This window comes from Pipistrellus kuhlii, unplaced genomic scaffold (assembly GCF_014108245.1).
Source record: "Pipistrellus kuhlii isolate mPipKuh1 unplaced genomic scaffold, mPipKuh1.p scaffold_m20_p_14, whole genome shotgun sequence".
NCBI classification, from domain to species: Eukaryota; Metazoa; Chordata; class Mammalia; order Chiroptera; family Vespertilionidae; genus Pipistrellus; species Pipistrellus kuhlii.
Genome location: NW_023425449.1, coordinates 21,535,318 through 21,552,045, shown reverse-complemented (window position 1 = coordinate 21,552,045; position 16,728 = coordinate 21,535,318). Strand labels below are relative to the sequence as shown.

Here is a 16,728-nt window from a genome sequence, read left to right as displayed (position 1 = left end):
ATTTTTGGATGCTCTTGAATATGTTATACTGATTTGCTGCTCTGTTGACTAATGAGTTTGCCAACCACTGTGTTATACTGACTTCCAAGAATCCTTTCCTCATTGGAATCACAAACTTGTTGTCGGACAGAGTTTCAAAACAGCCTTGCCATCATGAAGGCATTGATGTAGTAAGTTTGGGTCAAAAATTACTTCTTAATATTTTTTGTGCTTTAAGTTTTATGAGCTTTGCAGCAAATTAGGATTCTGTGTTATTTTGACCAAATAGGCATTTATTTGATAAAAATTCAAACATCTCAGAATGTGTTGGAAAAGATACTGATCAACGTATGTCACTTTTATATTTTGGATGAGAGTAGGTTCAACCACTTTGGAAACGAGTCCATTGTGACCTTGTAAAGTTAGCATTCACATTTCCCATAACTCAGCAGTTTCTCCCCTAAGTGGATTCCTATGAGAAATTCCTCCACTTGTTCCCAGGAGTGGGTGCAAGATTGTCCATAGTATTCCCATTTATGTCAACAACAATGGGAATAACTCAAATGTCCAATTACAAGGGGGAAAAAAGATATATATTGTGTGTTCTATAAATTTTTGAAGCCTTGAAAAATGAATTAATTACAACAACAATACACAAAAACCTAGAAGGATCTTAGTAATATAATTCTGAATTAAAACAAGCAAGTCCCAGGATATTATATAAAAATTAATGCTCTAAATTTTAAGAATGTTTATTTTAAAAAACCCTAAAGTATTAAGAACAAAAAGAAGAGACTAACAAACTCAACATTCACCACTATGGCTACCTTGAGTAAGGGACAGTGGGAAAAGATTGGAAAGGAGAATACAGTTAAATGTAAGTTGTCCGTGTTCTGTGTCTCACATTAAACCACCTGCTTCAACACCATTATTTCATATTCCTCCCTCTGTGCAGAGAATTATAGGAAGTAGACCCAAATGTGATTCTTATAAGGTAAGCTGGACCCAGGGTTATGTCACAAGAAAACACTCACCCCACAATGAAGTATGTGACTGATTTTCTAATTCATTGAAAGTAAAAATACTGACATTCTCTCAGAGTACCAAAAATCCATATAGCATTCCCCTTTTAGAATATTTCACAACATTCATCAATACTAGTATGTGTAGGGACAAAATGATTTCAACTCATACAGTACAGAAAAAGCTTTTAATACACTTTTTTCCCCCCTCAAGCAAAATAGCTTCAGAAAATATCCATCATTAAGTAGTTTTATGAACGGCACTTTTGGCTACATTAGAGAACTGGAGATGAGTTCCATGTGTTCTTTCCTGATAGGTTAGTAGTGTGTTAGTTTTATAATGCAACCCTTTCTTAGAAAAAAACAATAGCTAATATGTTCTAAAAGACAGGAAAAGTAAAATCCTAAAGTCACTGTTTTTAAAAATTAACATTTATTTCATGCTATACTATTTATTTTTACCTTATAATTTTAAGTGTTATACTATAATTTTTACTTAAGGGAGAACATAAATTTCAGTCTAATTTAAAAATAAACATATATATTAAATACATATATTAATGCATTTGACAATATCATGATTATCTTCATTTTGGTACACTGCAGATTTGTCCTGTTAATACTGAACTGAGGAAAAACATGTTATTCTGTAAATTCTTCCTTAAGTGAGTAAAACCATGGTCAATGATATCAATAGACTAACCGATCAGCAAAACTGAAAAGAGTTATTCTGATCATTTATAAACAAAATGAAATGGGATTAATATTCAACAGGAGAGAAAGTTAACATCATCTGTTTGAAATAGGTCTTGAAAGTAGATTATTTTCAGAGCATATTTGAAAGGAATGAGTATCTGAAAATGTGGGATTTCACTTTGAACTGAAAGCACTGATTTTTAAATTATTCATTGCTACTACTCCAACACATTCTCCTTTAAGATGGTGTGAAGTTGATCACATCTATTCTACTCAGACATGGATATCTTCATGTTACCCATCATTTCTCAACTAGTCCCCTAATCAATTTATATAATTATTTAACAGAGGTTAAAAATAAAACATCAAACAGAATCAATCCAAAAGGCAACCACATTTTCCTCTCTACAACATAATTAACAAATATATCAAAAGTGTGTTTTCTCTGGGATCGAAGAAGGCCATTTTTGCAATACACTGCTACACACACACACACACACACACACACACACACACACGCTAAAATAAAATTTCTTAGGAATACTGATCACTGTTATTTGAGACTAATTCTTGGTGTTACATTTAAGGATGGAGTTTCTAAATGTTAAAGCAGTCCTACTGTCAACAGACCACACAAAATACTTATTTTTTTAATCATATGATTTAACAACATGAGTCAATTAAAATATAGACCCTTCACCTTCACAGGTAAATGGCACCATTTGTATTTTATAAGTACTCAAAGCTAAAAGCCTACATGGCAGAACACTAGAATAGAAAGGACAAAGGATTGGGGGGAGGGAGAGGGCAGGAGACCAGTATTTGACCCAGGATCTGTACCCAACAAGCCTCGTGATTATGGACATGCCCACCTGATGATTCCACACCTATTTCCTCATCAATGGGACAGGAAACTGTGCTTTCCATGGCTCCATGTAGCACTATCATTTCAGCATTTTCTAACTTTGAAGTTTTCATTTGGCACTGGACTTTATTTACAACTTAATCTTATACTTCTACCCAGTGGTTAGTCAGTAAGTTGCATCTGGATAGCTAAAGTCTCTCAACAACTAGGCAACTTATTGGTCCTTTAGTCAAAAAATAATAAGTACCTACTCTTGGTGGAGAAAAAATGGCCACCAATTCTTTGCAATGCCTCCCATCAAAAGGTAGAGGCTATTTCCCTACCTCTTGATTCTGGGCTACCTTTGTGAACAACCAATGCTATGCTGTTGTGACTTCCAGTCAAGTCCACTAAAGGCCAGGCAGTTTCCATTCTCACCTGCTTCGATCTCATGTGGGAAAAGGACACACGAAGCAGAACTGAGGCACCCCAGCCAACTGCGAGGCATATGCATGAAGTTTTTCATGATCAGTCAGCCCTTGCATCAACTCTTCATTGAATACAAATGTTTGTGTAAATCCAACTGGTACCACATGGAGCAGTGGCTGAGCCATGCCAGCAGAACTCTACCCAAAATGCTAACCCATAGATCATGAGCAAATAAATAGTGCTATAAGGCATGTTTGGGGGTGATTTGTTGGATAACATGGATAGCAACGGACACGCTACTCTGTGTCAGGACTGGGCTTCCTTCCTTCCTTCCTTCCTTCCTTCCTTCCTTCCTTCGTTCATTCGTTCGTTCCTTCCTTCCTTCTTTCCTTCCTTCCTTCCTTCTTTCCTCCCTCCTCCCCTCTCTCCCTTCCTCACTCTTTCCTTTCCTTTGTTCCTTCCTTCACATTGGTATTCATACGGCCAAATACATCAATGACAGTCCAAATCAAATAAATTTCACAGATGTGGAGTAAATAAAGCCAGGCACTTGCCTCTCTGGTGCTTAGATTGGCCAAAGGGAAGTGATACTATGCCAGGGCCAACACGAGGGACATTAGGACGTGTATAAGTAGCAGGCAAGAAAGAGATGCCAGTTCCCAAAAGGCGGTCCTTCTTCTGTCAATTAATGAATACCTCGGGACAGAAAGTATTTAAGACTCATCTTTTAATGATGCCATAAAAATTTTTAAAGCCAAATGGTAAGGCCTCCTACTTACTAGTGGTGTGGCCTTGGACATAAGATGAACCTCTTTATGAGTCAGTTTCCTCAGTTGTAAAATGGGGATAATTATATTGACCTCACAGGTCAGTAAAAATTAGCAATGTATAATTTTAGCACTGCACATGGTACAGAGTAAGCCTTCAACAGAAGGTTCCCACAGGGAGGAAGGCTAGGGGTGGGAACGTGTGCTTTCATGTTAAATAAACCTGTGTTTGAATCCAGGCTACTATCACTTAGCCATCTTTGCAGCTGGATGAACTTGGGGGCCATTTTTAAACTTGCTCATACTTAGTTTCCACAACCACAAGTAAGGATGATTAATATCTATCTGGCAGGGTTGTGATGAGGATGAAAAGAGATCGTATTTGTTAAGACCGGTAGCACAGAGATTGGCATACAGTAGAAACACACATAGGAGCTTATGCATGGAGATGACAATAGTTCCCAAATGTAGATGGGCAGCTTTAATGTTAGCCATTCTATCTTACTTTGACATCCTATTCTTTAAAACTACAGATCAGAAAAGTTGGACTGCCAGAAATATATACATGTAGCATCTTTAAGGTGGTATGTCAATTCTATCAGTACCAATACATTATGATACCCTATCACAAAATAATGGCTGAGGTACATCATTCATATTTTATTTTGTTAATACAGAATAAGAAAGTAACCTCATCAATTCAGAACGCATTATATGAAATGAGGGAGAAGTCAGCATTCCCTGGCTCCTTAATTTGGCATGTTGAGGAATTTCCTCTATACACCGAGCCCCAAATGTGTTCTTTTCTACACCAAAAGAAAAGAAACATGCATATATACAAGCAAGCTGAAAAGTTACAACACGAGACTTGCTTTTGGTGAAAAACTATTCCCGCCAAATAAGTAGCATGTCATGTCCTTAGAATACGTTATACTAGAAAGCTAGTAAAGATTCAGGCCAGTAAGGCAATTTAGTTTCAAGTTTTGTCACATATGGGCCAAGTTCTAGAACACTTCACTTAAAAAAGGGACACCCTCAAAGTGAAATCTTGTCAGAGGCTGGATTCTAAAGTATATGTGTATATACAAACGTCTCTGTTTTGACATTCAATACATTCAGCATTAATTCCAGAGAGCTGTTATAGCTGATAGAACAAATGATTTTGGCTCAGACAGAGAAAATGGAGCAAACAAGTAGTATCTCCCTATCTACGCACCCACATCATCACAGAGGTTTTGCTTTTTAACTAATGCTGTATGTTGAGTTAAAGTTGACACTAAAGGTAGGAATTCAGGGGGAAAAAAAAAAGCCATTTTTTTGATGGCTGTAAGCTCTTGAAAGCTTTAGATCCTCCTTCAAAATGCTAATTAACAGATACTATTCCTTTGACTGTTGCTTTAATTTGGAGCTCAGTGAACTCTAGATTCTCTATTAAACAGTTCCATGTTCATTTTGGTGAGAACACAGTTTAAAGCCTATAAAAACTCCTCTAGTGATTCCTCCGAAGGAGATTTTAGCAAGATTTTAGAGAAACATTTCAACAACTTTCTGCAAATCAAAATAAGAAACAGTGGATGAGAACTACAAACAGAAATCAAGTAAAGCAATTCTACCGATTTAAGAAAATTCTGTCCCAGATATTTTCTACACTGACATAAGTTGCTGTTTTTAAGATGTATTACCCGGTTCTTCCACATTCAAAACAGTGTATGAAACTCAAATCAAGATGTGTCTGTATGAAGAAAAGGTTTGTTATGTCCAGAGCCATCCATGTGCATGGAAGTCTTGTCACTGCATTGCATTGTGTTGTTTTGGCTTTGCTCATCCACAGCCACTCGAAGAGCCAGGAAGTCCACCCGCTCAGCACTCTAACTCCTCCATGACTTCCATGACAATGGTCCGTGGGCCAGTTAGAATCAGATTGCTCACAGTCCGGTAGTCCACATGCAGCACGTTGAGCCCATTGACAGAGACGACAAACTGACAGACCTGAAGGCAAGATCAAGAAAAAGCATCTATCATGGCTCCTGGTTTTAACAGACCTCTAATGAAGACATTGTATAGCTCTCCCAGGTCACGTTCTTATTTTTATTTACTTTTTTATTGATTTCAGAGAGGAAAGGAGAGGGAGAGATAGAAACATCAATGATGAGAGAGAATCATTGATCAGCTACATCCTGCACACCCCACACTGGGTATCGTGTCCATAACCCATGCATGTATCCCGACCAAGAATCGATTGGTGATCTCCTGGTTCATAGTTTGAAGCTCAACCACGGAGCTATACCAGCTGGGTGACATCATTCTTAAAATGCCCAACCATACCCAGCTGACAACTGCAATTCAGTAATTTCTAAGAAGCTATGCTTTTTCTGGAAGGCAACATAATGGAAAAAGCATTTTTTTGTACTGTTTTACAAAACTGGATTTAAATCCTAATGCAGCAATGACTAGCTTAAGCTATGGGTATTTACATTTCTGAGCTTTATTTTCCTCAACTTTAAAATAGGGATGATTAATGATAATAACAATAATACTGCAGTGCTTGAACCTATGGGGTACTCAATACATAATCGTCATCACAGTATTTATGGCTATTATTCATTTGGACCCAATGTATAGGGAGACCCATGGCCTGGTGTTCCAGGACAGTCCTATTATTTTATATCTATTTTTCCTGCATAATTATTAGTTGTGCTTCCTTTGACTTGCCTCGGTGTCCCAGTTGAGATAATAAATTCCACAAACTTTCCTATTGAGGCCAACAAAGGCCAGATTTTATATTAAGTCATTGTTACTTGATAAAGGTCAGTGTGATAGGAGAGAGAATTACAATAAGAAAGTAAAAGGGCATCATTCAATATTGAGAGGCCACCGTGGATACATCATAGGGAACTTGATACCAACCCACAGCTACTGCTTCAAAATAGAATGACTTCCCTGAATTTGGTGGTGGCATCAGGTACTGGGTACCTTTCATTAGCTGACATGCATGAACAGATGGTATATCTGTAGTATGTCTAGAGATATTTGATATGAGCAATTTGGTTATGTCACTCGAATAGAACAATGGAGAGAACATAGATCTCCAGCTGTCAGTGATCACAGAATCAACTGGTACATGGTAGGTACTTACAGTAGGCTAAACAATACCTCACCCCCAAAGATGTCCATGTCCTAATCCCCAGAACCTGTACATATGTTAGTTTACATGGCAAGGGAGATTAAAGTTGCAAGTGGAATCGGGTTCCTACTCAGCTGATTTTTTAACAGAAGAAAATTACCCTGGGTTATTCAGGTGGGCCCTATGTCATCACTGGCAAGAAAATCAAAGGCAGAAGTAGGAGAGGTGATGACAGAAGCCAAAGGCTGGAGTGCCACAAGGAAGGGGCCAGGAGCTAAGGAGTGCAAGTGGCCTCTGCAAACTGAAAAGGGTAAGGAAATGGATTCTCCCCTCAGAACCTTGGAAAGGAATGCAGACCACCTGCTGACACCTTTCTATTAGACATCTGACTCCAGATCTATAAGGTCACACATTTGGGTTAAGTCAACATGTTAGTGTTAATTTGTTACTGCAGCCACAGGAAAACTAATAAGTATTCCTGTTGAAAGAACTGAATGAATAAATGTAATAAGCAAAAAAAAAAAAAAAAAAAAAAAAAAAAAAAAAGCAGCACAATTAGTATTGAACATGAAGGGTCTCTTAATTCTTATAACTTATACCTTCACTTACTGGGTTGCTTTTTGTGTCTCTTAAAAATCCCTCAACAATATGTAAACTTAGATTTTTATTTCAAATTGTTTCCTTGAATGAGACCAAAAAAAAAAAAAAAAAAGGAAAAAAAAGAACCATTTTATCATGCTTATTTTCAAGGTAGTATTTTTAGAACCAGGCTGTTAGGAAAGATGTTATCTCTCCCTAAGTGGTCTTAACAGCTGCTGTGGTTCCAACAGTTCCAATGTTCTCTTACTAAAGATGTGCAAAAATGATCAAGAAATACAGGTAGGACTATGTAACATATTCAATTATAATGGACTTTGATTTGGCCTCCACAGTACACTATGTTCTGCAAATAAACACACATTACAAGTAACTACAGGGAGTGCACAGCCTAGGGAAAAACTTATTTGTCTTCTATATTAAAAAGCAAATACATGAAAACAAACAGAAACTGTGATGACCTCTGAAGTAGATCTACCTGCCTTAGGTACATATCACCTCTTACCTGGGCTCAGGAGATGTAGATGCCACCCATAGGTGGCGATGAAAATTCAATGAGATAAAGATGCTTTTTTCCTGCTTTCTAATGATTGTAATTTCATTCCCCCAGTTCATGGACAAGAGATCAATTGTGAGCTCATGTACCTTCCCTAAATTCAATCTACAAAAAATGTAGTCCCTTAAATTCATAAAGAAGGTACATGGAGAACATCATCCTTAAGGAAAAGGAAGAACAAAACCTTCCTAAGGCCTAGGTGAGTGAGGTCTCTGACCACAGTAGGTGGGGAAAGAGTTAACAGGAAGAGACATTAGCAGGACTCAGGACATTTCAGGGTGTGATCAGTTGGGATAAGTACCTAGGCTGAACTCCAGCCTTCCTCCTGATAAGGAGCCAAACCAACCAAATAACCTTGCCTCTAATTCCTTGCCTGCACCAGTCCTGGCAGATGTCTGACAGCTCTCTGGATGGATTGAGTGCCTATGGGATTGTGCAATTGTGCATTGGTTTTTGTAGGTTTGGAGACATATCACAATTATTCAGTTGTTTCATCCAAAGTTGGAGTGATGTTGGGGAGAAACACTACACCTACGATTGCACAAATGTCTTCTCACTGCCATGGAAATCTGTCTTCACCAAGACACTTCCCTGAAATCAATCAATCAATCTCTCTCTCTCTCTCTCTCTCTCTCTCTCTCTCTCTCTCTCTCTCTCTCTCTCTCTCTCTCATTGCTTCAGGCTTTTCATAAAAATAACAAAACATTTAACAAGACACAGATTGAGAGAGAGAGAGTTTCAGAGACAGAAAGAGTCATAAAAAAAAAGACACAGATACAGACACAGAAAATAATCAGGAAGAGCTGAGTCCTGGTTAGCATAAGTATAGTCTATCTAATAAGTGATGCAGAAAGCAGACCAAACCTGCTGCCATGGCAGAGCACATGTACTTATTTTAAAATATGTTTTCATTCAGAGAGAGGAAGGGAGAGAGAGAGATAGAAACAATGATGAGACAGCTGTTTTCTGCATGCTCCTTACTGAGGATCTAGCCCACAACCCAACCTGGGCATGTGCGCTGACCTGGAATCGAACCAGCGACCTCCTGGTGCAAAGAATGATGGATGCTCAATCAACTGAGCCACACTGGATGGCTGGCTGAGCACATGTGCTCTTAAAGTCACATATCAGCTGCCATCTTTCAGGTGTTGATGTGGCGAATACATACCATGTACAGACCTGCTATGAATGAGGATGGAGGCTTTCGATAGCCAAAGTACCAAAAATAAAAGAAGGTGGAGGATGAACCAGAGCAATGAAAGTCATGAGTAGATTAAGACATATTTGAAAGCTTAAAGTTTGGAAAGAAAAATGTTATATTTTGATTGTCCCCATTTCTTTAAACCTGGCTCCAAATCATACATCCTGGTTTTCATAATCTGATACGAGACTGTGAAAGCAAAAGCATAAACATTTAAATAAAGCACTGTCATTTATGAATGGTTTGTTCTTTCTCCTGTTAACCATGCCTGTGAAAGCCTAGCCATTCATTTGGTCCATAAAACTAGCATGTTTATTTTGTTTTATGGGGGAAGGGAGGGTCATTATATAACTCCCCCCCCCCCCGCTTTATTGATATATAATTGACATATAACATTGTGTAAGTTTAAGGTCAGACTATTTCTGAGGTTACAACTTGCCGAATAGGTAATAGGAACACAGAATGTTTTCCCTAAAATCTCTTTATTTTATTGTTTAAAATATTACAAATAGTAGTAAAGATGTCTCCCTTTTTCCCCCACTGACCTTCTCCCAGTTTCCCAAAGATCTTTAGACATGTAATCTCATTTGAAATTCCCAACATATTCCATGAGGCAAGTACTATTATTATTATTTTATTATTATTATTCCCATTTCACAGTCACAGGTCCAGGATCAGAGAAGTAAATGGAGCTAGTAAATAGTGGAGGCAGGATTTTTTACTAAAAAGTCCTATCCTTAAGCTCTAGGCAACCCTTCCTCCAAGTAATAGATAATCATTTCTTTGTACAATTGGTACTGACATCACATGAATGAATACCCCTCCCTGATATTGAAGCACCTCTCACACACTGAATTTATTTTTCTTTTTTTTTTAAATGTGGCATTTGATTTTTCCTTCTGCCACCCTTGAAAATGGAAAAAAATGTTCACTTGCTCATCATTGTCACCACCACCACCATCACCATTATCATTAGCATAGAAGAACATGATAGAGAGTAGTAAGGGGACATTTTTACTTTTTGAAGAATAACTTGAGGCAATCTTTATATCTGGGCCAGCCTGGCAGGGGTATATGGCATTCTATTAGCCTCAATCAGAGTTCAAAGAACCATGTTTCTTTATAACATGTATGCAAAGGAGGAAGGTTCCTCTCTCTGCAGGCAGCCCCAATCTTCTGCTAAACTGAGGTGAAGATTAATGGCTCCTAAATGAAGATTTAAAGATGCCAGAAGGAAAGACATAACATGAAAGCAGGATGCATAATCATCCTTGGTAACAATGCAGCCTATAATTCAGCCAGCATGTCCCAAACCACGCCATTTGTCACGGTGATTACATCACCTAGTAATCTATGCAGTTAACTGGCATTACCAATTCCACTCACATTCTTTTTCTGTTGTGCAATCTTTGCTTCACAACAGAAACAGGAGAGCAGAAGATGCAACATACCATCTGTCTTCTGTAGGTGGGCAAGAATGTTGCCATCAGAAGATCAACACAGCATGGGTGCTAGCAGGCTCAATATGAGGCACCCTCTTCGCTTGCCTATAAAGCTTGGCTTATCCACAGCAAAAGTGGATTTCCTAAGAAGTTCTCCAGGGATTTTTCTCCTTCCTTCCTCCCTTCCTTGAGGATTTCCTCAAGGGTAAAGTTAAGCACAGAGAAATGGAGAAGGAACCAGAAGATAAGTTCTAGTCTCAGTTCTGCACCCTGGGAGCTGAGTCACTTTGAATCACTTTGAGTCACTTCACTTCTCCAAAAGGTAATTCTTCATCTGATAAGTTGGGCTGGAACTTTTTATATTTATTAGTGCCTTTAACATACCTTTTATTAGGGTCGCTGAAGAAGGAACTCAGAAGGCCAACCTTGTAAGGGGGTTATAAATTTATTCTGGTAAACCAGATGGGCTCAGAATGGTGCCAGCACCCAGGGATGGGGAGTCAGGGGTTTTAAAGAACTCTAGGCAGGCTTTTTCTGGGCGGAGAATTCTCTGGGCGGGTACTGAGGGGAAAGATAACTGGTCTTAGCAAGTGAAATGTTGTCTAAAGCAAAAGGGAATGTCCATTGTGAAAGATCCAATGTCCATTGGTCTAAAGATCAATTCCCAGGGGAGGAGGTGTTGATTTAATTATTTGATTAGACCAACATCTTTCAGCTCTAAAATTTAACGCCAAAAAAACAAACCCACTTTTATTTATGAGTGCTTGAACTCTCTATTACAACTTTTATTTACTGCTTATTGATGTGCCAAGAACTAAGCTAGGAGTTCACGTACATTAAATTTGGGAAGGAGACATTATTTTTAGATTTGTAAACTGAGGTTCAGAACAATACAAATGAAAGGTTGTAAGATGAGAATCGGTCACAAGAACTTATATGCTTTAGATATATAAACAATAACAAAAAAAGATCTAAAGACAGAGTATAAAGCTATATTCTATTAAGAAACTTCAGTAGTATTGATATAGGCATAGAGACCAATGTAGCAGTTCTGAAACTCACTCTGATACACAGGCATTTGACTTGTGACAAAGGCAGCAATGCAGAAAAGAGGGACATTTCATGATGATAAAAAGGTTCAATCTATCAAAAAAATTAAAAACTATAAACATTTGTACCTAGTAAATATATACCAAGTGTAAATTCCTAGCAAAAAGGCGCAAACACATGAAGCTAAATTGACAGAATTCAAGAAATAGACAATTCAACAATATTTGTTGGAGACTATTGTGTTCCACTTTCAAGAAAGGATAGAACAATTAGGCATAGCTCATGCCATACACATGCATAATCCATAATCCAGCAATTATGCTCCCAGATGTGTATTAATACTGTAATTACAAGATGATTAATGTATATAAAATTTTAAAATAGACAAAAAAATCTATGGTCTTAGACTTCCTGGATAATAATTTGTTTTGTAATAGCTTTAGATATACATAATTAATTTTTAAAAAATAATTTATAGCCAAAACTGGTTTGGCTCAATTCCAGTCAAGGGCACGTATCTTGGTTGTGGGCACATCCCCAATAGGGGGTGTGCAAGAGGCAGCTGATCAATGATTCTCTCTCATTGATGTTTCTAACTCTCTATCTTTCTCTCTTCCTCTCTGTGAAAAATCAATAAAATATAGTTTTTTAAATTTTTCTATTTTTTCTATTTAATGCAATAAAAATAGTTTTAACTCCCACCTTTATAATTTATTAGTGATGTGACTGGGCAAGTTACACATTCTCTGAGTATATTTTATGCATTTGTAAAATGAGAACCAAGTTTATCATGAGGATTGTATCTGATTAACCACTAAGCCCTATGTTTAATTTCAATGAATGTTAAATACTGTTTTTTCCCTTCTATCTCCTTCCTGCACATCTCTTTCTCTCTCAAATAGTCCAGTGAATACAAATTGTTAAAAGAAAGACAAATCATTGCATGGACCCAGAAGAGCCGGGTTTGATTTTGATCTAGGAAATCCTATATAATAAGAGGGTAATATGCAAATCAACCGAATGTCCCAACAACCAGTTGCTATGATGTGCACTGACCACCAGGAGACAGATGCTCAGGCAGTGGTGGAAGCCTCTCCCTCCTCCACAATAGCGCTAAGGATGTCTGACTGACAGCTTAGGCCTGCTCCCAGACATCCCCTGAGGGGTCTGCACTGTGAGAGAGCACAGGCCTGGCGGAGGGACTCACCCTCCCACCCCAAGTGCTGGCTGGTGTGGCTCAATGGTTGCACATCAACCTATGAACCAGGAGGTCATGATTTAATTTCCCGTCAGGGTATATGTGGGCTCCATCTCCAGTAGGGAGCATGCAGGAGGAAACTGATCAATGATTCTCTCTCATCATTTATGTTTCTATCTCCCTCTCCCTCTCCCTGAAGTCAATAAAAACATTTAAAAATAATAAAAATAAAATCTATATATATAAACACCCAAGCAACCATTTAGCCATTACCTATGACACACACTGACCACTAGAGGGCAGATGCTCAGTGCAAAGACACGGAAACATGGAACAGACTGATGAATTTTAGAAGGAAGTGGGAATTGGGGAGGGCGGGAAGAGATTAATCAAAGATCTTATATGCATACTAGAGGCCGGGTACATGAATTCCCTCAGCTTGGCCTGTGGGGATCAGGCTGAAACTGGCCCAGGGCATAGATTTGAGTACTGGGGGGTAGGGAGGTTTCTCGACCTGGCCTGCAGGGATTGGGCCAAAACAGGCTTTCCAACATCCTCTGAGGGGTCTTGGATTGAAAGAGGGTGCAGGCCAGGCAAGGAGACCCCAATGGTGCACGAATCCATACACTCAGCCTCTAGTATAGGGGTGTCGAACTCAATCAGAGAAGGGGCCAAAATCTAAAATCCAGCCTAAATCGCGGGCCGAATGGTTTACTGAACAGTCATAAACTGTCATTGTGATGGAAACGCAGCGGAGTGCAGTGATGACAGCGCGGTGCGGGCCACATTGCAAGGCCTGGCGGGACGGATTTGGCCCGTGGGCCTTGTGTTTGACACATGTGCTCTAGTAGGATGATAAGAGAGAAACCTTACCATACAAGAGCACCATGCAAGTATAGAAACTCCAGAAGCCACTGTAAAATAGCAACATAAATCTAAAATAAACACAGCAGTGGAATTCAGTTAAGGAATCTCTCTCTGGTCTTGTCCATAAGATACTCACTTAAACAAAGGCGCTTCAGAACTGAAGGAGCTATACAGTATAACTAGACTCCTGGATGGTCCTTCACCACAACATAAACCAGAGACATCCGTGAGTCAAATTTTGCTAGTTGCATCTACTAAATGAAGTCCTTACATCTACAGAATGCTTAATGTTTACATAAACGTTCACAGTCAGCACAGATACTACTTAAGAGTTCTGGATACTGCAGTGGTAAATAAATTGTGTGTAGTGCGTAATAGTCCTCACAACAGAAAGCGGTTCTTGGAAAATAAAGAACAGAAAATTTGCAGCTGTGGGTTTGGTCCCATAAATCTCGCCACAAAATATGCAACTGGCTGGGGAGTGACGGCTGTGGGAGGTGGCGGAGAGCCAGTCCTTGGACAAACACAGGATTCTCTCTCCAGATAATTCCAGTCTTCTTCTCAGCTTTAGGCGTTTGCAGCATGTTGTATGGCAGAGTGGCTCCCCAAAGAGCAGATTGCACACTTAGCCTTGAAGGAAAGCCAATCCTATGCAAGAATGACTTTCTTTCACAATAAAACAATAACAATAACAAAAAGCAACTCTTAAATTTTTTTTCTGTTTCAAATTGAACATTTCAGAGTGCCTGGTGGTTTCAAACAGAGCCTGCCACCTCCAATGGATCAAAGGTCTATTTCAGACCTACTTGTCTTTAGTGCTCTTTGCCCAGTTGTTGTTGGTGGTTGGGGGTGGGGAGCAGCCAAGAGGAAACTGGGGTGCATTTAAAGCAATATGGGGAACCCTAGTTCAATTCATCGTATGTGAATACCCACAATTAGGAAGAAAACTTGCTTCCTGGGGATTCTCTCTAAAGTCATATTTCAGGCTGACTGGAGGATCTGTGGCTTACCCTGGTGGCTCCTGTCACCTTTCCCAGAAGTTCATGATTGCACTAGGGCCACTTCCAAGGTCTGCTTGTGCTAAGACAGACAGCATGCTCTGGAGCCGGTGACCTCCAAGCTTTTAAGTGTTTGGGCACTGAATAGAAGCAACATCTGCACATTATGACCACAAGATCCATGGTTATCTGTATTGGGAGCCTGTATTCCACAAGGGATATGCAATTATCAACCCCACCCCCTCTGCAGCTCCTTACACAAAGTTGGCTTACACTGTGGATACCAAGTTCTTTATAATTCTCTGTCGTTACCCCTTGGGGCTTCCAACAGCAGGAAACACACTCTCAACACATTTGTAGACAACTCCCACAAGAGCTTACAGCTCAAAGGAAAGAGGCCCCAGAAGGTCAGACTTTCATCCCAACCCCAAATTCTTTCCTCCACAAGAATCCCTTACCCAATTAGTTGTTTGCCCTTAGAATGTTTACTATCAGTCACTTAATACCCATAAGTTACACTTTTTTTTCTGGATTATGCTAAACATACAAAATTAATGTGTCAAAAATTTTAAAAGATTGTTCAATGAGATTTGGCACACATCAACATAACTCATCAGGCAAATAACTGCATTATAACTTTGCTTCCACAAATGCAACGCATGCTTCATCTATTATCCCATTCATAAAAGGTGACATAATCTAACCTCTAAAGTGAGCTGAGTCTCAGTCCCCTTATTCTACCTCCAGAGCGGTGCATGTGTGTTGCATGCATGTGTGTGTGTTTGTATGTGTGTGTGCATGTATCTTCGCAGAGACCACACAGACCACCATCTGATTGACAGTTATTTTGGTGGGAAAAGTAGAGGATTAAAGGATTATAAATAGAGCTGAGCCTGGGTGTGATGATTTCTAAGCAACTTTAGAATTTCTTTGCTAAGGCTCATGGGAGTTGAGTGCCTCCACAGGAGAGAGCCAAGCTCTAGTTTCTGCTCTAGAACCTCTTCCTTACTCTACCAGTACCTGGGCTATATGCAGGTCCAGGACCAAGCAATCTGTGGGCCAGTACCCTGGGCTCCCAATCAGGTTGCTCAATATTGTTTCAGTTCAAGAACTTTTGCTGAAGGGTCAGGAGTCTCACAATGACTTGGCTAAAGATTAGTAGTAAAGCTTCCCACCTCCCACCTCCCACGGTCTAGCAATAAACAGTGGACATGACCAGTGTGTCATATTCTAGATCACCTCACCTTGAGGTGCCTCACACATCAGTCTAAGAACTGCATGGATTTGAAAATTGGGGTTCCCTCCAATATCTCTATTCATAGAGAAACACCTAACCTCTGGCAGAGCTGCTAACATATTTTGCCAACATTAGCCAGATTGAGAGAAATTGGGGACAAGGAAAATTAAATAATTTGAACACATTTGAAGGGCACCATGATATAATGCCAAGACCGAGGGCACTGGGTTCAGACAGACCTGGGCTATTTTGGCTCCTGATTCTCACATTTAGTTGCACAGCCAGAGGTTATGACTCAAATTCTTTCTAACTGATTTGTGAAATATAGCTAATATCCAGATCAAAGTGTTGTGACAAAGATTGGAGGAGATGATGGTACATATTAATCAATGAGTGCTGTCCCCAGCATGATGTTCAACAAAAGTGGGTTCCTTCTCCCCATGATCCCTATAGACATGAAGTTACATTCAGCGATCCACCCTCTAGGCCAGCTCCCAAGCCTGTGAATGTTTAAATCTAATGCCAAACCACTGGATTCTTAGCCAGGCCCAAACTGCTTTGCCCAGTCTTTACACAAGAAAGTGATTAATTTATAGGCTAAGCCTGGAAAATTGACTTCCATTCTGGGCATTAAAAAATGCTTCCAGGAAAGTTTCCCAGATGGCCATATTTAGCCTGGTCATATTTCTCCTGTCTTTCATAAAGTAGCTGAAATAAGCCA

General features: G+C 39.3%; 1 protein-coding gene across 2 annotated transcripts in view; it reads right to left on the bottom strand.

Annotated features, from left to right (window-relative positions):
* Positions 1 to 256: 256 nt before the first annotated feature.
* The window catches only part of DEPTOR (DEP domain containing MTOR interacting protein), a 119,221-nt gene continuing 102,749 nt past the window's right edge, over positions 257 to 16,728 (bottom strand). For both annotated transcript variants that reach the window (XM_036436872.2, XM_036436873.2), the window contains exon 9: positions 257 to 5,726. In XM_036436872.2, the coding sequence (XP_036292765.1) occupies positions 5,598 to 5,726 (129 nt within the window). In that variant the 3' untranslated portion in view covers positions 257 to 5,597. The remainder of the gene's footprint in view (positions 5,727 to 16,728) is intronic.